This window comes from Stegostoma tigrinum, chromosome 30, assembly GCF_030684315.1.
Source record: "Stegostoma tigrinum isolate sSteTig4 chromosome 30, sSteTig4.hap1, whole genome shotgun sequence".
Taxonomy (NCBI): Eukaryota; Metazoa; Chordata; class Chondrichthyes; order Orectolobiformes; family Stegostomatidae; genus Stegostoma; species Stegostoma tigrinum.
This window is the reverse complement of record NC_081383.1, coordinates 20013463-20036515: the sequence shown is the minus strand read 5'-3', so window position 1 is coordinate 20036515 and position 23053 is coordinate 20013463. Positions and strand designations below refer to the sequence as shown.

Here is a 23053-nt window from a genome sequence, read left to right as displayed (position 1 = left end):
AGAGCTCCTGTGGAACCCAGTTGAAACATTATATTACAGTTAAGCCTCTATACAGATGAAAATTAAAGTTGTTAGCTAGTAGCAGGTGGGAAGTACTCACAATGTCATCAAAGATATCTTTAACGGCTGTTATTCCTAAAACGAACGTGAGAGGAATCATCGTTGTATACCAAGGCAGAGTAGAAATAGCAGGGATAGCCTAAACAATAGAAAGCATATTCAACTGAGAATGAAAGCATTTCCAAATCTGTCAATAGATTCCCAATAAACTTCTTGTTTGGTGTTCCAAGTTCTCTCTTTTCCTTTTTTCTTATCCTTCCATATGATATGGGCCTTCATGAAACAGACAGATTTTGACAATAATTTATGGTAGCTTCATTTCACCATTTCTGACCAGGTTTATTTCATGAACTTGAATTTCATCAGCTGCTGTGGCGGGATATGAACCAGTATTTCCAAAGCTGGGCCTCTAGGTTGTTAGTCCACTAACATAACCATTACGATACTACATTATTCTTGGCTTGATATAGCAAGGGGACGCAATGTCTGAGCAGTATTACTGCTGGACCTGTTAATCCAGGTAATGTTCTGGGGACCTGGGTTTAAGTTCCAAGGCAGGTGGATTTAAATTCAATAAATATCTGGAATAAGAGTCTAATGATGACCATGAATCCATTGCTGGTTGTCAGGAAAAACCCATCTGTGTCACTAACATCCTTTACGGAAGCAAACTGCCATCCTTACCTGGTGTGGCCTACATGTGACTCCAGGCCCACAGTAAAGTGGTTGACTAACTGTCCTCTGGGCAATTAGGGATGTGCAATAAATGCTGGCCTAGCCAGCGACACCCTCATCCCATGAATGAATGGGGGAAAAAAGACTGAACTAGAGAGTAAATATTCTCAGATTTCAGGAATAAATACAATTATGTTTTTCACCGCCACGTAGTTTATTCTGAACAGGACATAAAGCAGGAAAAACTGCAGCCTATTTCATAAATGAAAAAGAGTACAATTTCCATATGATAAGAAAATCACAGATACCTTAAAAATTACAACATACCACACACACTTCCACAGATTTGCCCTTGCCTCTAACAAATACATTATAAAAAAGGCTCTGAGGTTTAGATGGGGTTGTACAATGAGGACCCTGCAGAATCCCAATGCATAACAGACACTGAGGGAAGTGGCTGAGAAATTGACAATTCTACTGGGCAATTTCTCTATGTATTTAACCCTCGGAAAACATCTGTTTCAGTAGGAGGATTTAGAGAGGTTTTGGTGCAGTTAAATAAATAGTTACTCATGAAAAGTTAGGTTATTAAATGCCTAGTCCATCCACCAAGTAGCTATTCAATTGACTCACTTGAATTTGACACATGCAGCCCAAATTAAATCTCCCCTAGAGCTCAATACCCCATAGACCTCAAGCCAATGTCCCATCTTTCACCCCAGAACCCAAATACACTATTTGCTGCTCTAGACCCAAACTCCTGTCTATCCCCCACCAAATCATGGATCCAATACCACCCCTGCCCCCTGCCAAAAATCAATATTGTCAGGTGGGGTAAAAATGCCCATCAGCTTATGGATATACCATGCACTAAAGCCATCTGAAGATGCATGTTTGTGAAACTTACATTGGACTAAAATTCACTGAACGTTTTGGAGTAAAGAAACCACGGGCCTCAACCAGACCTGGAAAAGGCTGACTGGGGCAGACTGGGGAATATACAAGCCCAAAGGCAGATGTCTGGCACAGGGATTAGCCAACTGAAACCAAAGGAAGACCCCATTCATGCCCAAGCTAAAAATAATGGAAGCCAGACTGCAGCAAACAAACAACTTCAGACATTCTGGAGTCTACAAAGGTAGAAGGCCATTCAATTTACAACCAGTGCTCAGGCTCAGCATTGTGCTACATGTAAACCTGTTTCACCTTCAGACGCAAGAACATTCACACTGCTATCCAAAACTTAATGAATACCCATCCAAGGGAAATACTGGACAATCCAAACCATCAAACCCATTCACCTTAACTGAAAAGCCATTCACAACTCATCCAGTGATCAGGAAGCTCATTAAGCCCCAGGAGGAGGAACAATAGCTTGGCAGCCAAAACCAGATTTGGCAGGAAATAAGAGGTAGCAAGTTTTGAGAAGATTTGTAGCTCAGGTTGAGTTTCTGGATGTGAGTTTGCTCGCTGAGCTGGAAGGTTAGTTTTCAGACGTTTCGTCACCATTCTAGGCAACATCATCAGTGAGCCTCCGGTGAAGCGCTGGTGTTATGTCCCGCGTTCTATTTATCTGTTTAGGTTTCCTTGGGTTGGTGATGTCATTTCCTGTTCTTTTTCTCAGAGGATGGTAGATTGGCTCCAAATCCCAAGGAAACCTAACCAGATAAATAGAAAGCAATAGCACCCCGGTCCCAGCCGTATGCACTGTGACACCAGCAATGCACTTCGATTCCTACTCCTCCAGGGTGGGATCTGTGCATGCCTGATGTGAGCAGTTCACGAGAGGAGTTTGAGAGTCTGAACAAGAATCAGGCCCTGCACGCAAAGGATTCCTTCAGCCGAAGCCGCGAGGAAGGGAAAGTAGATCGGTCAGACTTACAGATCGAGAGAAAAGATCCTGCAGATACCTCTGATTCAAGGACTCTGTGAACCCTCCACACCGAGAGCGACCCTCACTACCACCAAACACCATGAAACAACCACAAGCATCCACTCGATAATTGGAGGTGACCGAAAGCATCCAGAGCCATAAAACACTAACCTGGGCAACACCAGCAACATCCACCACTATCCAAGGCAACAACCTGCTCACAAGGGCCACCAGGAAAGGAAAGAAAACCCAAGGTACTCACCCATTATCAGCAACATGCCTGACTGCATTGGAGGGCGCCACCAGACAGGTGGTTATCAACACTCGTAGCCCACCCACAGAGACCCAATTATGGCAAGAGACCACGGACAAGAGCAAGTCGAAATCACATTCTGCTCCAGGGATGAGACACAGGTCATTGACACCCTCTAACCCAGCTTGGCCAGTCAAAGGTAGGGGAAGTTGGGGTTTTGGGGGCAAACACTGCAGGGCATCCCGAAGGAAGGGAAGCGGGGTAGGACTTTGGGTTAGCAAGTAATCTCTCACTGTTTCTCTCTCTCTCTCTCTGTCTCTCTGTCAGCCATTAGGTAACAACTATTCACTGTAACTACTGAACCCTTCATATCAAGTCTTGGCTGCAAGACTTCACTGGGGGTCAAGTCAACTGTGAGAGAGGTCTTAGTCAGTAGCAGCCAGGTTTGATATTCACTTTCCAGTTTTCCTATGAATATATTCAATTTGCTTCTTTTTCAATAAAATCAGAGTTTTCTTTGCCTCTGAAGCATCTGCCTCCTGTGTTTTCCACCACACCACATTCCACTACATAAGCCCACTACCAGACCCAGAGATCTGGTGATCAATAAAGCAGGCAAACCCTACAATATCTCCCACTCATCCTGACCCAACCTAAATACTGTTTCTCTTATCTGATCCCTATGTCAACTTAAGCCCTGGTACCCCACCCTGGTGGCACTCCCGCACCTCATCCCTCACACCCCGCCCTCACAATAACCGCCCAAAGAGAATCCCCCTCGTCCTCACATACCACCCCACCAACCTCCGGATACAACGCATCACCCTCTGACACTTCCGCCATCTACAATCCGACCCCACCACCAAAGACACTTTTCCTACCCCATCCTTGTCTGCCTTCCGGAGAGACCACTCTCTCCGTGACTCCCATGTTCGCTCCACACTCCCCTCCAACCCCACCACACCCGGCACCTTCCCTTGCAACTGCAGGAAGTGCTACACCTGCCCCCACACCTCCTCCCTCAACCCCATCCCAGGCCCCAAAATGACTTTCCACATCAAGCAGATGTTCACCTGCACATCCGCCAATGTGGTATACTGCATCCGTTGTACACGGTGTGGCTTCCTCTACATTGGGGAAACCAAGCGGAGGCTTGGGGACCGCTTTGCAGAACACCTATGCACAGTTCGCAGTAAACAACTGCACCTCCCAGTCGCGAACCATTTTAATTCCCCCTCCCATTCCTTAGACGACATGTCCATCCTGGGCCTCCTGCAGTGCCATAATGATGCCACCCATAGGCTGCAGGAACAGCAACTCATATTCGGCTTGGGAACCCTGCATCCCAATGGTATCAATGTGGATTTCACCAGCTTCAAAATCTCCTCTCCCCTCACTGCATCCCAAAACCAGCCCAGCTCATCCCCTGCTGCCTAACCTGTTCTTCCCCTCACCTATTCCCTCCTCCCACCTCAAGCCGCACCTCCATTTCCTACCTACTAGCCTCATCTCACCCCCTTGACCTGTCCGTCCTCCCTGGACTGACCTATCCCCTCCCCACCTCCCCACCTCCCCACCCATACTCTCCTCTGCACCTATCTTCTTCTCCATCCATCTTCGGTCCACCTCCCCCTCTCTCCCTATTTATTCCAGAACCCTCACCCCATCCCCCTTTTCTGATGAAGGATCTAGGCCCAAAACATCAGCTTTTGTGCTCCTGAGATGGTGCTTGGCCTGCTGTGTTCATCCAGCCCCACACTTTGTTATCTTGGATTCTTCAGCATCTGCAGTCCCCATTATCTCTCGCATTCTATCCCCTACACATTTGGCGCCCTAGCTGTCATTGTGGCTGTCCATTACGCTGGATCTTTAAATTTCAAAATACAGCATTGAGTTTTGGACTGCAGTGACAAAGAAGGTGTGGATTACGTCACCCAACTGAAATAGCACAGAGAAAGAAAAGATTAGCAAAGATAAAAGTAGAGGTGGGGGAATTCACAATAAGGAATAAGGAACTTGCAGAGGCATCATAAACAAATATATTGTGTCGTTCTTCATGTCAAAAAAATTATAAACATCTCCTGGAAAAAATGGAGAATAGGGTATAAACAAGGACCTGGATTGTCTTGATGTTCAAAAAAAAACAAATTGAACTTTTTGTGGACATATCCCCAGAGCAGATCTTCAAGATCCCAATGTTGAAAGAAGTAGGTGTGGAGACAATAGATACATTGGTGCTTTTCTTGCAAGGGGAGGGGATGTCTAGCGGTATTATTGCTGAACTGTTAATCTTGAGACCCAAGTAATGCTCTAGGGACTCCGGTTCCAATCCTGCAGTGAGAGATGGTGGAATTTAAATTCATTTTAAAAAATTTAGAACTAAAAGCCTAATGATGAACATGAAACCATTGTTGGCTAAAAAAACCCATCTGATGGCCTTTAGGAAACTGCCATCCTTACCCAGTCTGGCCTACATGGGACTCCAGACCCACAGCAATGTGGTTGACTGTAACTGCAGTTACACTCTATTTTGTTCAAAAAGCACGTAATTTGTAGACAAAGTGGCAGTACATAAATTCTTACTTTGGAAATAAAACCAGCTTGACTCCAAGTTAATAAACAGCCAGATTTTAAACAAGGTCTCATACCTAAAATGCATTGACTGACCTGAGATGTCACCTCTGGTTTACTTTAGTTGTCTCAGGGCATCGAATTTAAGGAAATTCTGGGATTTGCATATTAATTCTTTCTAACAGATTAAAGATTTAACAGCTATCTCAGGTTTGTTCAATACATTCACATCAGTTCTATGACACTTGTTCTGTGCTATTTTGCTTATAAATTTTGTGTCTGATGCCACCTCTATCACCAACACCTGAAGAAGGAGCGAGACGCCGGAAGCTCGTGTCTTCAAATAAACCTGTAGGACTATAGCCAAGTGTCATGTGATTTTTGACCTTGTCCACCCCAGTCCAACACCAGCACCTCCACATCTTATTTAGACCCACTATTCACATTCTTATCCCTCTGTTAGCCTCCCATTTATGTGTCTCTCAAGATACGCCTTAGACATAGCTAACCTGTCTGCTTCCACCGCCTCCAGTGGCAGTGCATTCCAAGCACCCACCACCCACTTTGTGAAAAATTTTCCCCATACTTCTCCCCGAAACATTCCCCCTCTCACCATGAACCTATGCCCTCTTGTAAGTAACGATTTCACCTGGGTTTTGATAATATCCTACACTCAAGTTTAGTAAACGAAATCACAGCACATGGGATTGGGAGACGTGTACTGACTTACATGAGAGGGGAAACTTCAGAACTTTAATAACGATTTGTAGATTGAAAGAAGCACCAATAACTCTGCCTGGAATAAACTGTTCAGGAACAAGGTCAAACTGTTAATCAGGGGTTAAAAGCAATTAACCAGGCCTGGGAAAAGAAGAAATCGAAGCTGCATAAACAAAGCTGTTTTAACAACTGCTCGGTAAGCATTGCCCTGCAGAAGAATTTAAGGAGTTAATTGCAGGAAAGCTGTGTCTTCAAACAGACAGTCAATGCCAAATGTAACAAGGAACAGAGAAGCTACTCCTGATCAGAAGGCAAGCAAGCTACAGACTTGATGGTTCCAAAGGAGTAATCAATATTATTGATAAAAGAATCTAAAAGATCATCGTTAACGTCACACCACAAACTTGAAAGACAGAAATTTGTGTAAGAATTCAACTCCAGGACTCCTTGGGAGCAGAATTCCAGACGCTGTTCACTGGAATTGTACCTAAATTCCATCATTAAACAGGTAATAGCCATATTGAGTTGTGAAGCTTAACTTGTTCACTTGAGGGGTCTTATTTTGGCTGCTACATGAAATAAATTTTAAATAATTATTTCAGTATTTGATTGTAAGATTTCTTAATAAGCTGCTGAATTAAAGGTAGCTTGTGGAAATTTACCCACAACAATTGAAGACTAGTTCACAGTAACAGAGAATAGGAATAAATAGCGTATTTTCAGGAGGGCAGAATTGCTACAAGTGAAGTACCACAAGGTACCAGTTTGGACCTCAGCTGTTGATAATCTATACCAATGAGTTTGGTGTGGTGATAAAATGAAATAGTTCCAAGTTTGCAGACGACACAAGACAAGGTGGAAGTGTGAGTTGTGAGGAGGATGCAAAGTTGCTTCAAAGGGATTCAGAAAGGTTAACTGGGTAGAAAAAAAAACTGGCATTGGATCTTGGTAAGGAAAACAAACTATTTCTGAAATGCTGAGAGGTGGGGAAATGTACTTAAAAGGGATTTGAATGTCCTTGTTGATGAGCATTGAAGGTTAACAGCAAGCAATTAAGAAGGCGAATGATATTTTGGCCTTTATTACAACAGGATTTGAGTAGAACAGTAAATATGTTTTATTACAATTACACAAAGCCATGGTGAGACCACATCTAGAGTACGGCATGCAGTTTTGGTCTCCTCACCAATGGAAAGATAAACCTGCCACAAAGAAACATTTAAGCTAATCTTGGGTTGGAAAGATCATCTTTTGAGGAAAGATTAAATAGATACAGCCTATATTCTCTGGGGTTTAGAAGAATGAGAAATTATTTCATTCAAGCATACAAAATTCTTATAGGGCATAACAGGTTAGATATGAATAGGATGTATCTCCTGGGTGCAGCATCTAGAATCAGGGGACACAGTCTCTGAATAAGTGGCAGGCCAGTTAGAATGGAGATGATGAGGGATTTCTTAAATCAAAGGGCAATGAATCTTTGGAATTGTCTACTTCAGAGAACTGTGGAGGCTTAGTTGTTGGGCATGTTCAAGACTGAGACAGATAGACTTGTACAATAAAAACATCAAGACACACTGGGACAGTGTAGCAAAATGGTGTTGAAGTGGAAGGTCAACCCTGACCTCATTTAATGGTGCAGCAAGATGGAAGGGTTGAATGGCCTACTTCTGATCTTATTTCTTCTGTTTTCACAGCTACAGCATTAGAACAGGTGAAGCCTGAATAAAGTGCCAGGTTGATCTCTTCAGAAACTGAAGGGAAAAAAATGTGGGATCAACCAACTGCCTATAATTTAATACAAAAAAAATGAAAAACTAGGATCAAGCTAACGATAGACACCTATCATAAAAGACAAGTACAACTGAAACATATATCAAGGACTTGAGCATAAAACAAGGCTAACATTGCAGTGCAACACTGAGGGAGTCACTGTTTTTAGATGAGATGATAAAGAGGTCCAGTCCGCTTTTGTAGATTGAAATAAATGAACCCATTGCGAGGGAGCTATTCTCAATTTCCTGGCCAATATTTGTCCCTCAATCAAGATCTCACAGATTGGTCTTCATAACATTGTTGCTGGTGAGAGTTTTCTTTGCGCAAATTGGGTGTTGTGTTTTCTACTTTTCCGAAGTACATCACTGACTATCAAACACTTTTGCGGTGCCCTGTGTAATGAAAGGGCCATTGTAATGATTCCAGGCCAGCATTTGGTTTCAGTTGCAAAAAAACTTCCAAACTAGTTACACTACAGCTAGGGAAAATTAATTTTTTGTTTCATAGAGATGGAATTTGAAATATCAGTCAGTTACTAAAAGAATAAAGCCACAAAGTCTCACAGTTTAATCAAAGAAAAACATTCACCATACAAAGTCAGTAAGCAAGGAACAATACCTATTTTGGCATTCTAATATCCAGAAGTAATATGAGGTGAACATAAATAAATGGCTAGTTTGTGGTTGTCTGAACGTTATATTGCAGACACAACCAAGACAAATCTTATGAATTTTTCAGCATTCAACACCGATGTCAATGAGCAATAAGTCACAAAAGTTCTTCAAAATGCCATTGTCCTAATAAGGCAATTCAGCTCTTTTGATTTGAAAATCTAGTCTCTGATTTCCCAGAAAAGCTATTCCAACAGAGACTATCTTAATGACTGTTCACCTCCTAGTTGCTCAATCTATTCTCCCAAGACTGCCTCCCACTGAATTCACAAGACTGTACTCCAGCTGCTAATCACAATGTAGCTGGGATTCCAGGATGAGGTTGAATTCAATTGAGTGAAATTGTGGCACATCACTGGAGAAGTAAACCACAGGGGCAGGATGCTGCTCAAGAAACAGAGGTTCAAATCTCACCATGATAGCTAGTACAATGTACTTAATAAGGTGTGGAATGGAAAGCTATATCAGGAGTATTGATCATAAAATTATCATTGATTGTTATAAAAAGAAATTCTGCTTCACTGAAGTGCTTTCGGGAAGAAAATCTCACAATCCTTACCTGCTCTGATCCACACATGACTCCAAGCCTGCAACAATGTGGTTGACTCTTAATCTTCCCCTGAAATAGTCCTAATAAGCCACTCAAGGGTAATTAGTGATGGGCAACAAATGCCCAGCAATGCCCACATCCCATGGAGGAATAAAAAGAAATGTGTGCCTTGCAAACACTACTCCTGTATTTCAATCTACGGACTAAAATCCCACCAACCTTACATACATATGTCAGAATCAAAGCTGATGTCTTTTCCAGCATTTTGTATTGCTAATGGCTTTGAGTGGACTAAACTGAGATTGCCATCAAGTGAGATTGCCTCCACGAGCTAAAAAGGAAAAAAAAGAGGTCCCCATTCCCTCATGATCCGTGTGCCAGGAGGCAGCCAGATTTCACTGACTGGTGTCCATGGGCCCCTGCTTCTGGTAGAATGCTAATAGAGGTTGGAAGAGGCCCTGAATTCACTAAGGGAGGGCCTCAATTAGGTTCTGGGAGGAAGGGCCATCTTTTCCTTTGATAGCATATGGCATGGAAGCAGGAAGACATCAACACACAATCCAACCTGTGCATTGTGCCAGCCTTCCCATTTCCCAATCCACAACCAACCCATAAAGTATTCATCCTATTCCACTCCTGACCACAACTTTAGAATTGGCTTTTGCCTCTGGCCCTCATCAGCAACGAGTAGCATCCACCTCAGTACTCAGTGTTTGCGGCCTTCCATTCTTAAACCTAGATTAAATTTGGTTAATAGAAGCATATTCAGAGAAAAAGATTCGCACAAGGATTACAATTTCTTTGTTTTAGTTAACACCTCTTTGAAATATTGCCAAAACCCAACCTATACAGAGAGGATTAGTCAAACTGCTCTTACCTGGAGAATACAAATAAGCAAGTAGTAGAAATTAGCAATTCGCTGGAACTGTTCAAACAGGTTGCGAGGTAGAAAGGTAATAATGTTGTATTTCGAAGTCTTAATTTCATTGCCCTGAAATAAACAGACATCACGATGAAAATTACAAGTTGATTGTAATAGAAGTTCAGTGCGTATTTTATAATGTACACAGTAATTTGTTTCACCATTAATTGAAGGAAAATGTTCATTTTGCTGCTATTTTCCAGCTGATATTCAGGAACTATTCTTAGTCTAACTAACTGTCCAGCAAAGATTATGTAGCTGTTGAGGAATTTATCTTTTCTGTAACCTTTGTTTCTTTACTATCTTTCAGATTTCATGAACTTGCCACTCAACAACTATATTATAATTAGTAAAGAAAACAACTTTAAAAAATGGAACACTGAAAATATAACTGTCCTTGCCACCAACCCGCATCACCCCTCCTTCTTAGGCAGGCCCTCGGGATTGAGAATGATTTTCTTCTACCCCGGTGTTGTGGTACTGAGGTGACTGAACAATCCAACACTGGATCCAATAACTCTACCATAGCTAGAGACAATGGTGGTTGCTGAAGCTAGTGGTGATGGTGGTGCTGGTGGTGGTTGGGGTGGGTAGTGGGATGCTTTCTCCTTCATTTGTGCTTATTCTCCATCTGGGTTTGTGCGGGAGGCTCAAAATGTCGGATCCTTTGCAATGCTCTTTCTCCAAATTGGTTGTCCAACAGCGGGTTTAGTGATGGGGGGGGGGGGGTGTCATTTCTGATGTGCCAATCTCTGATTGGCCAGCAGCTCTTGGCAGGCAGGACTTCTGCCCTTGAGATCTTAATCCTCAGCGGCATTTCATTTGATGGACCTCCCAGAAAAAATGGCAGCAAAGGCTTCTTGTTGGCTGTCTAGCTGGTCTTCATCACTTCAATGAAACAGCATCCTGTATTATCCTGGTTAAGTCAGGAATGTCTTTGTAACAGGAGAAAGTGTGAAACAGTTTGAGCTGGAAACTTCTCCACAACTGTAACCAATGTCACTCTCTCAATGGGGACTTATCAGCTTTGTTCAAAGGAGATTCAAGCAGTTCACCACTCTTATCTTGCAATCTTACCAACAGATTAAACATTTCAGTCCTATTGTATTTGGTATGAGTAATTTGATAAATAAACCAGGAATTCTATTTCATTAGGTTTCAGCTCCTCTAATCTGTCATTGGGTTAATGTGTTCATTGACAATGTGGTGGGTCATAAGCAAGGAGGGTCCTCGGTTCACTCCCCAGTCTGTTCTAAATTAGCTCACCACTGTCAGGCAACATACACGCCACAATTGTCTTTGAAGTCAGGGAGAACAGAAGGAAAGTAAACATCCAGGACAGTCCGAGATAACAAAGTGTGGAGCTGGATGAACACAACAGGCCGAGCAGCATCTTAGGAGCACAAAAGCTGATGTTTCGGGCCTAGACCTGTGCTTCTGTGAGATGGCGGAGTCTAGCTTTCGTTGCTGTGCACTAAGCTAGTCACAGTAAACTCAGGTTCAACAATTCAGCAACATGCAGCTATAATTGGTTGGTAATTTGGAGTTAATCCGTGTAAGAGGATTTTAATAACGATGTAAGTAAACCTCTAAGCAGAGATTTTCTGTAGCCTGAGAGTGTCACGTCATTCTGTACTTGTTAATTCTACACTTGAAACACGATCCAGAAAAATATCCTGAGTCACGTAGGGTAACCACAGAGGACAGTGGTGTTTCTAGCTAGAAATGTGAACCAGGTAAATTTCTATTGATTCTGTTCACCCGTTTATTAGGAGCACAAACAATGTATTAGAACTGGAACCTTTAATCTTTCAAATAACTGATTCTGTACAGTTGTCATGTATGAAGTTATTAGGTTTATAAAACATCTTATCAAAGGTTCTGTGCAATCTGATGTTTTTGTACATCCATTCTTGGTTCTTGCTTTAACAGGTCCAACATTCACTATCAGGATGAATGAGGATTTGCCCAAACATCAGGCTTCATGATTTAAGTTGCATTTGAATTGCAGAAGTAGCAAATGGACAAATGGCTAGTGAAGCCTCTGGTCTACAGCTAGCCTTATGAGTCAGTCAGATGTGTACTATAATAAAAGCAGAAAGTAACGGAGAAACTCAGCAGATCTGGAAAGGAAGGAGTGAGGGCAGAAGTGCAGGGAAATGGGTTGCATAAGGCTGAAGACCTTGTCAACTACGATTAAGCTAATCTTCAGTTCAGGAAAAAGCAGAACATATCTGAGGGATCCCAATGGAAAGTGGTATCATTGGAAAAGATGCAATGGAGACAGAGAAACTCAGAATGGAATGCAGTCCTTACTGGAAATAAGGTGTAAGAAAATTTGGTCAAGTCAATTATAAATCACTGCTTTGTTTGATATATGTAAATGATTTGGAGGTGAATGTCGGAGGTATGGCTTGTAAATTTGCAGATGACTCCAAAATTGGAGATGTAGTGGACAGCATTGCAGTTACCTCAGAGTATAACGGGACCTTGATCAGAAGGGCAAATGGGTCAAGAAGTGGCAGATGGAGTTTAATTTAGATAAACATGAGGTGCTGCATTTTGGTAAGCAAACCAAGGCAGGAGTTATACACAATGACAAGGCCCTGGGTGTGTGCCAAACAAAGAGACTTTGGGGTATAGATTCATACTTCCTTGAAAACAGATTCACAGGTAAATAGGATAGTGAAGAAGGCACTTGATAAGCTTGCCTTTACAGGTCAGTGCATTGAGTATAGGAGTTGGGAGGTCATGTTGCAGCTGTACAGGACATTGGTTAGGCTACTTTTGGAATACTATGTTCAGTTCTGGTCTCCCTGCTATAGGAAAGATGGTGTGACACTTGAAAGGGTTCAGAAAAGTTTTAAGGATATAGTCAGGATTGGAGTGTTTGAGCTATAGAGAAAGGCTGAATAGTCTGGGGCTATTTTCCCTGCAGCATCAGAGGGGTGACCTCAGAGAGGTTTATAAAATCATGGGAGGCATGGATAGGGTAAATAGTCAAAGTCTTTTCCCCATGGAGTCCAAAACTCGAGGGCATACATTTAAAGGTAAGAGAGGAAAGATTTAAAAGGACCTAAAGCGCAACTTTTTCACCCAGAGGGTGGTGTGTGTATTGAATGAACTGCCCGAGGCGGTGGTGGAGGCTGGTACAGTTACAACATTTGAAAGGCATCTGAATGGATAAATGAATAGGAAGGGTTTAGAGGGATTTAGGTCAAATGCCGGCAAATGAGACTAGATTAATTTAGGATATCCAGTCAGCATGGGCAAGTTGGACTGAAAGATCTGTTTCCATGCTGTACATCTGTATGACTCTATTAACTGTTGCAGGTCAAACACAGAAGAATAGTTCTAAAGTCTTTATGTCTGCACAAACACAATAATTTTCAATATAAAATATACAGAAATATATTTTTTGAGAATATAGAACAGGAATTTGCTTGAAGCTGCTCCCTTTACATTTGCTGTAAGTGCAGCAGAAACCCCAGGAACATCCGCAAGAAAGTTTCCATGTTGAAGATGCGCTTATGTTTTTAGCTCAACAGGAAAGACTTGCTAATGTGAATTGTCAGACATGAGGTAATCACTGCAGACTACTCCCTGTCAAAGATGAGAAAGAAACTTACAGCATATTTCCTTTTCTTAAAGCAGAGGAAGAAACGTTCCTTGATTTGAGTGTGATATCTCCTGTTGTTAGCTCTGACTTCCCAGGTATGGTCTGCAAAGTAGAAATTCCAAGTCAGTCAGGTTTATCTATTGATTTCCCAGACCACCTGCATCAATCGTTACATTCTTTCCCCTTTATATTTGATTTATGCATTTTCTGTCTTTAGGTGGTATGCTTAAAAATACAGACTTATTCTACTCATTCCCACCTCTCACTGCTCTCTCCTCTGCCCACTCCTGACCCCACTGCTGTCTCCTGCTGTATTCTGACTGCCACTACGTTCACCGAAGCGACACTTTCCCTCTCTACCACTCAAATAGAGAACTAAGTGGCTGAAGGTAAATAACAAGATACACAGCGAATAAAAGCAAAATACTATCAATACTAGAACTCTAAAACAAACAAACTCAGAGAATGCTAGAGAAACTCAGCTGGTCTGACAGCATCCATGGAGAGAAAGAGTTAATATTTCAAGTCTGAGATGACTCTCCTTCAGAATTTCAAATGCAAAGTGTACTTCGGTGTCATTTATTTTGAACTGTAATTTTATATAATGCTTCTTTTCACTTTTGCTGAAAGAAGATACATCTTGTCAAAGATTTTCATCTTCACAACAATTTCAAAGAAAACCAATTCAAGTCAAAAATCAACATTTATGCTGCATGAGAGGGAATTGCTTGACAAGTGGATTATGATTGATGGCAGCATGGTATTTTCTTTGAATTCATATTCTTGGAACTTGGCTTGATGAGTTGAAGATGAAAAACTGTGACAAGATGTGCCTTTTATCACCAACCCTCAAGTTCTGTACTACTAAACAATTAATCTCACTGTGAATAGCACTCTGGATGATCTATGACTGCCAACAGTGAAAATTGAATCCACACTATAATAGAGCACTCTCTGATGAAGGGTCTAGGCCCGAAACGTCAGCTTTTGTCCTCCTGAGATGCTGCTGGGCCTGCTGTATTCATCCAGCCTCACATTTTATTATCTTGGATTCTCCAGCATCTGCAGTTCCCATTATCACTCACGCCACACTATAAGGATTTGCAAAGTCACAGGCACAACATCATTGAACACCTTGCTCAAGGAGCTTGCCATATGTGGAATACAACATTAAGGCTAACACAAATTGTTTTAAAATAATATGTAGTCAGGACATTATCTATAAAATGGTCAGCAATCCCCTGCTGCTCTCAGAGGATACATTTTGAAATTAACAGGCTGCCTGGAATAGTCTCCTTTGGTACAATGTGACTATTAACACGCCTTAATACTTAGCAAGCAACTGAACATCAGACTGAAAATCACTGCCAAATCCTAGCAAGTCACTACCAAAGGAGGACTCAGTCTGCTTCATTCAAAATTAATTCCCTAGTGTTAGCAAAGACCCACTCATTTCTGGCTATATTGAAAATGTAGGTTTTCTTCAATTTACTTGAGCAATGTAGAGCTAACAGTATAACTCTGCACTGCTCAAAGCTGGGAGTACTCTAAATCTGATACTATATCCTCTGTAATACTGTACAATGCTTCACAATGAAATGCAAAGTATAAATGGCAAGAGTTTTGTGTGCTTTCTGTACTACTGTGAAGACCCTAACAAAGCACATTAGATTAAATGTCAATAACATTACTGTAATGCCATTCCAGCTGCAGAATTTGATATCAGCCTTGGTCATATGTTGAGAATTAAAACCATGCAACCAAAATAAGAGTCTTATGCTAGATTGCTGCTGTAATTCACACCATTTTCAGATAAATGCAAAAATTGCAGAAGATAAATGGTAGGAGCCTAGAAATGGATTATTGTCCATTTATATGTATGAAAAGTGAAAGGATCAGCTCCAAGAACTGTTCAACAGATAGCATGGCATAAGCCACTGTTAAAAGCAAGAGATTCAGCCTGAATAAATAAAAATGAAAGAACTGTGGATGCTGGAAATCATTAACAAAAATAGAAATTGCTGGGAAAACTCAGAAATCTGACAACACGCGTGGAGAGAAATCACAGTTAAGGTTTTGGGTCCAGTGACCTTTCTTCAGAACTCATTCCTGGCCAAGTGATTCATCCTGAACTTTTACTTCTTGAAACAATACACAAAACAAAATGTGTGCCATGCAGATAACTTCTTAACCTGCTTATGTCCAGTTATAATTATTAATGTTTTCAAAAGGGTCACTGTTCACATCTGGAAACAAATGTATTAAATCTGAAAGCAAAATAAGCAGTGATGTAGTGCCTCCACTATGCAATTAGGTGTTATACTCTTCTAAAAGAAAATCTTCCTGAATTTTTCCTCACACTGTAGAAGTTGCTTTAAGCCTTGGTCAGAACTGTTCTTAGACTGACTGTTGGAGGAACGCTGCTGCATCCAGATACTAAGATAACAAGGTGTAGAGCTGGATGAACACAGCAGGCCAAGCAGCATCAGAGGAGCAGGAAGGCTGACGTTTTGGGCCTAGACCCTTCTTCAGAAATATTAAGAATTTTGAAGAAGGGTCTAGGCCTGAATTGTTACCTCCAGCATCTCCAGATTCACCACCTCCATCCAGGTTCTCCAGCATCTGCAGTTCCTACTATCTCTGCATCCAGAGACTAGCTGTCTTTTCCCTTCTTTACAGAAGGAGGATTAATCATCCTAGATTGGCCTCTGATCAACCTACAAATCAGGAATTTGCTGCGGGTGTGAAATACTAACATGCAACCTGCACGCCAGCACAGTTCAGTACAGCACTTTACACGATCACTTTCCCAAGGAGGCCTGTTAGCTATCCCAAACTTCAGATTCTTTAGTGCCACAAACGCTTTTGGGACGACTAAAGTTTAGCAAGATTGGAGGAGGTGTCAGCCATTCAGCCTATTGAGTTTGCTCCATTATTCATTTAGATCAAGGCTCATCATCTACCTTAGCCCCACCTCCCTGTGCTTGCCCGAGTGTCATCAGTCTCCAGAAAGCAATCATTTTCTGTCTTGATCATGCTCAATGATTGAGCTACCACAGCATTCAGGGTAGGGAGTTCCAAAGATTCGCTATCCTCTGAGTGAAAACATTACATCTCATCTCAGTTTGAAATGGCCTACTCCTTACTCTGAGGCTATGTCTCCTGTTTCTACATTCACCAACAAGGAGAAACATCCTGCTTACTTCCAGCCTGTCAAATCTTGCAAGAGTTCCATAGTTTCAATGAGATCACCTAGCATTCTTTGAAACTGTAGAGAATACGAGCTCAGTTTCCTCAATCTCCTCGTAAGAAAATTCTGCTTTCTGAGGGATTAAGCTCGTGATCCTCTCAGTGCACTCTCTCTGTGGTAAGTACTTCCTTCCTAAGATAAGGAAACTAAAACTGTACACAACATGTCAAGCAAGATCTCACCAAAGATCTGTGCAATTGCAGCAAGACATCTTTACTCCAAAAGTCAAAACCCCTTGCAATGAAAGCCAAAGTATGATTTGCCTTTCTTATTGATTGGTGAACTTGCAAACTAGCTTTTAATGGCTTGTGAGTAAGAACGTTCAGGTCACTATGAACACCAACAGTTCTCAATCTCTTTCCATTTATGAAATGTTCTTTGGTTTTTCTCCAAAGAGAACGAATCACAAAAATCTAACATCCAAATTCAGTAGGTAATGGGAGGCAAATGGAATGTTGGTCTTTATTTCAAAGGGGATGGAGTATAAACGTAGCTGGGTCTTGCTAAAATTATACAAAAGCACTAGTCACAGCACAGCTGGAATACAGTGAACAGTTTTGGGCCCCTTATCTAAGAAAGGATATAGCGGCATAAGAGGTAGTCCAGAGAAGGTTGACTCAGCTGATATCAGTTATGGAAGGACTGTTTTATGAGGAGAAGTGGAATAGATTGAGCCTGGACTCATTGAAATTTAGAAAGATAAGAGGCTACCTTATTGAAGCATTGAAATTCTTAGGGAACTTGACAAAGTAGATGTGGAAAGGTTATTTCACCTTTTAGATGAGTCTAAGACCAGAGGGCATAATCTCTGAATAAGGGATTGTCCACTTAAGAGAGGAGGATGATTTTTTTCACTCAGACAGTACAGAATCTGTCGGGTTCTTTACCACAGAGCACCATCAAAGCTGAGTCATTAAGTATATTCAAGGCTGAGATAGACAGATTTTCAGTTAGTGAAGGAAGCAATAGTTATAGGGAAAAGCAGGGAAGTGGAGTTGATGGTTATCTAATCAGACACGAACTTATTGAATGGCAAAATAGACTTGATGGGTTGGTTGGTCTACTTCTGCTCCTATGTTTTATAGTCTAATGGATAACTTTGCACTCAATTGCATTACTTTGCATCTGCTATGTTCTTTCCCATTCAATTAATTTGTTCAAGTCCATTTGAAGCCTCATTGCATTTTGCTCAGAACTTATATTCCTGCCTAGATTTGTGTCATCTAAAGCATTTATATTGATTGTGAATAGCATGGACCTAGCGTTGATCCTTCCTGTGCCCCTATTAACAGCTTGCCATCTTGGGAATGACCCATTCCGAGTCTCTGCTATTAACCAATTCCCGAGTTGTATGAGTGTATTTTCCCCAAGTCCTACATGCTCTAATTTTCTTTACTAATCTCCTGTGTGAGACCTTATCAAAAGCCTTCTGAAAATGCAATTACACCACATCCACTGGTTCTCCTTTATCTGTGCTGCACATAACATCTCAAAAAAGCCTCAGAAAGGGTTCTCTTACAGCTGTTCTTTTTTAAGTAACCGAACAAACCAATCCAGCAAGATACCAAAAGCATCTTGACGCTTTATATGATATGGCATTCTCACACCTCTTCCACGTGCTAATTAATTATTTCTTTTTTGAAGTGTAATCACTGTTATGTTATATAGCAATAGCACAGTGAATTTGCACACAGAAAGGTCCCACAAACATCAATGTGATAATAATCTGATGATCCATTTTGCAGTGATAATAAACGATAAACTTTGGCCAAAACACTGAAGAAAACTCTCCTGATCTCAAAGTGTTACCATAAGGGATTTTATGTCCAGGTAGTTCCCAGGGAAAGACAACTGTGCAATGCATTGGAATGTCAGCTGAGATTTTGTGCCAAAGTCTCTGCATCCACAACCTGGTGACTCAGAAGCAAGGGTGATTTCACTAAGCTATAAAAATGGCCCTATATTATGGAAGAGCTGGGTGAGGTAACTCCATATTTATTGATATTTGTAAGACCAAAAGTACCTTCTTTTCTTGGTATCTTCAGGTCATTGAGTTAAGGTTAGGGTTAGAGTTAAAATTAGAATTATCCTTGAATTACAAAGTGGCCACAGCACTCTATAAGACCAGTCAACCCATCATGTCTGTGCCAGACATTTGAAGGAGCAATTCACCTGGCGCCATTCCCTTTCTTTTCCTCTAGTGCTGCAAATTTTTGTTTTTCAGATAATGTTCCAAATACTTTCTGAAACTGGCCCTGTCTCCACTCCTCTTAAACACTGTATTTCAGCTCACTGTGTGAAGCATGTTTTTCCCATGTTATTATTATTTAATTCATCAATTACCTTAAGTTTGTACTCTCTGGTTTTTGTTCTTTCCACCAATGAGAACAGTTTCTCTTCATCTTGAACCCTCATGATTTTAAATGCTTCTATCAAATCTCATTTCTGTGTTCTCTGCAGCAAGGGAAATGGTCCCAATCCTCCAATCTTTTTACATGGCCAAGGTTCCTCATACTTGGAGCCATTTCTGAATTCTTTCTGAATCCTTGTGCTGCCCAAAACCTCAGGTTCCAGTTGAGGACAGACCAGTGTTCTATATAGGTATAACATAACTTCCTTGTTTGTGCACTCTATGCTCCATTTATTTTTAAGACAAAATGTGCATTAATAACTACTCTCTTAACCCATCCTTCAACTACCATTGATCTATGCACCTATATACCCAGGTCCGTCAACTGCTGCACCCCCTTTAGAATTGCACCCTTTCATTTCTGTCATCTCTCCACATCTGTCTGACCAGAATGAGAAACTACATTAAATTTTATCTGCCACTTGTCCACCAACCTGTTTAGGTCCTTCGAAAATTTTACACCGTCCTCATCATGTTTCACATTACTTCCAAGTTTTGTATCATTTACAAATTTTGGTCCAGGTCAATACAATACATCCGAGAGGGCAGGGGGCAGTTTAGTTCATCTCACTGGACAGCTGGTTTGCAAAGCAGAGTGATGCTAACAGCTGTGCTCAATTTCCCACAATGATTGAGGTTACCATGAAAGACTCTCCTTCTCAACATCTTCCCTTGCCTGAGGTGTGCCAACCCTCTGATCTCTCACTAATTAAACAGCAGCTCTATGATGGGTTAAGACTATGGCAGCTTTACCTTTACCACATACATCAGAGAAAACAGGGATCCTATTCCGAAGCCCCAGGCCTCCATGATAAACATTACGTCAGTCTATAAAATGACTTTTCGCGATGCTCTTTCTTTCCTGTCACATAGCCAAGATCTGAGCAATGTTGCTTCTGTCCCTATTATTCGACAATCTATAACTTTGCTCACGGCTCTCCGACGTGACAGTATATCAAATGTCTTACGGATGTTCATGTACACCACATCAAAAAAGTCAAGCAAGTTTGTTAAACACAATTTGCCCTTAACAAATCCACCACAATTTCCCAAATGATCGTTAATTTGTTCTGAATTATTGTTTTTAAAAACTTCCTCACCATCAAGGTTGAGCTGACCAGCTTTACAAAATTTTAAACAAGGTATAACATATGCAATTCTTCTGGTGCCTTGTCATTTTTAAGTTCTGATGGTCTATCCAATTGATCCTACCTATTAAGGTTAAATCTTTCAAGTGTCTGAATTACCTTCTCTTTCACAAACCTGGAGAGAATTTTCTTCCTTGTTAAAAACAGGTCCAAAGTGTTCTTTGATTACCTCAACCATGCCCCAGCTTCAAAGCATAAATTCCCTTCTAGGTTTCTTGGCCGCATTCCTCCTTTTACTGGAGATAATGGGAGCTGCAGATGCTGGAGAATTCCAAGATAATAAAATGTGAGGCTGGATGAACACAGCAGGCCAAGCAGCATCTCAGGAGCACAAAAGCTGACGTTTCGGGCCTAGACCCTTCACAGAGGGGGACGGGGAGAGGGAACTGGAATAAATAGGGAGAGAGGGGGAGGCGGACCGAAGATGGAGAGTAAATAAGATAGGTGGAGAGAGTATAGGTGGGGAGGTAGGGAAGGGATAGGTCAGTCCAGGGAAGACTGACCTATCCCTTCCCTACCTCCCCACCTATACTCTCTCCACCTATCTTCTTTACTCTCCATCTTCGGTCCGCCTCCCCCTCTCTCCCTATTTATTCCAGTTCCCTCTCCCCATCCCCCTCTCTGATGAAGGGTCTAGGCCCGAAACGTCGGCTTTTGTGCTCCTGAGATGCTGCTTGGCCTGCTGTGTTCATCCAGCCTCACATTTTATTATCTTGGATTCCTCCTTTTACTACTCATTTATGACATGTATGCTTCTAGACAAGTTTTGTACTCAATTTTATGATGGGTGCAGTCTCATCTCACACTCTCTTTGCTCTCTCAGATCTATTCTAAACTTTTTATATTCATCTTGGTTCTCAATTGTATTATCCATTTTAATCAGTATCCCTGACATCATCTGGAGAACACTAAACCTTTGTTTTGAGTGCAAGCAGTGCCAACGCCTCTCAGATATCTGTTGATTCCAATTCAGCCGAACATGCCCTTTTGTTTCAGAGATAGTAGGAGCTGCCGATGCTGGAGAATCTGAGATAACAAGGTGTAGAGTTGGATGACACAGCAGGCCAAGCAGCATCAGCGGAGCAGGAAAGCTGACGTTTTGGGTCTAGCCCCTTTTCCGAAATGTGGGAGCGGAAGGAGATTCTGAAATAAATAGAGTGGCGGGGTGGAGGCTGATGGAAGGTGAATAAAGGAGCAGATAGGTGGAGAGGAGACAGACAGGTCAAGGAAGCAGGAACTTCAACACCTTTCATCCCAACCTTAAGTTCACCTGGACCATCTCCGATACCTCTCTGTTTCCATCTCTGGCAACCACCTGGAAACCGATATCTCTATTTCGAGCCCACCAACTCCCACAGCTACCTAGAATACACCTTCTCTCACTCACCTTCCTGCAAGAATGCCATCCCCTATTCCCAATTCCTTCGCTTCTGCCACATCTGCTCCCAAGATGAGGCATTCCACTCCCGGACATCCTATATGTCCTTGTTTTTCCAAGGAACTTAACTTCCCCTCCACAGTGGTCGAGAATGCCCTTGATCGTGTCTCACATTTCCCGCAACTCATCCCTCACACCCACTCCCCGCAATAACAGCCGAAAACAGAATCCCTCTCCTCATGCACCACCCCACCAAACTCCGAATTCAACGCATCATCCTCCGCCACTTCCGCCACCTGCAATCCAACCCAACTACCAAAGACATTTTTGCCTCCCCATCCTTATCTGCTTTCCGGAGGGACAACTCTCTCTGTCACTCCCTTGTCTGGTCCACACTCCCAACTAGCCCCACCACTCACGCCACTTTTCCCTGCAACCGCAGGAAGTGCTAAACCTGTCCCTACACCTCACCCCCATCCCAGGCCCCAAGAAAACCTTCCACATTAAACAGATGTTAATCTGCACATCTGCTAATGTGGTATATTGCATCCGCTGTTCCCGATGTGGCCTCCCCTACATCAGGGAAACCAAGCGGAGGCTTGGAGACCACATTGTGGGACACCTACGCTCAGTTCACGACAAACGACTGTACCTCCCCCATCATGAACCACTTCAACTCCCCTCACCCTCCTTGTATGACATGTCAATCCTGGGTGTCCTGTAGCGCCATAATGATGCCACCTGAAGGTTGCAGGAAAACCACCTCATATTCCACTTGGGAACCCTGCAGCCCAGTGGTCTCAACATGGCCTTCACAAGCTTCAAAATCTCCCACCCCCGACCTCATCCCAAAACCAGCCCAGCTCTTCCCTGCCTCCTTGACCTGTCCATCTTTTCTCCCACCGATCCGCTCCTGTCACCTCACTGACCCACCCAACCCCTACCTATCAGCTTCATCCCTGCCCCCTTGACCTGTCAGTCTTCCCTTGACTGACCAACCCCCATCCTAACTCTCCACCTACACTCACCTTTACTAGCTCCATCCCTGCCTTCTTGACCTGTCCGTCTCCTCCCCACCTATGCTGCTCCTTTATCCACCTTCCATCCACATCACCCTCTCTCTCTGTTTATTTCAGACTCCCCTTCCCCTCCTCCTTTTCTGAAGAAGGATCCAGAC

General features: G+C 42.2%; 1 protein-coding gene across 5 annotated transcripts in view; it reads right to left on the bottom strand.

Annotated features, from left to right (window-relative positions):
* LOC125465721 (phospholipid-transporting ATPase IC-like) overlaps positions 1–23053 on the bottom strand; it is a 118532-nt gene that overhangs the window by 80796 nt on the left and 14683 nt on the right. For all 5 annotated transcript variants that reach the window (XM_048559479.2, XM_048559480.2, XM_048559481.2 and 2 more), the window contains 3 exons: positions 13701–13792; positions 10027–10140; positions 101–199 (listed from right to left, as the gene is read on the bottom strand). In XM_048559479.2, coding sequence (XP_048415436.1) covers positions 101–199; positions 10027–10140; positions 13701–13792 — 305 coding nt within the window. The remainder of the gene's footprint in view (positions 1–100; positions 200–10026; positions 10141–13700; positions 13793–23053) is intronic.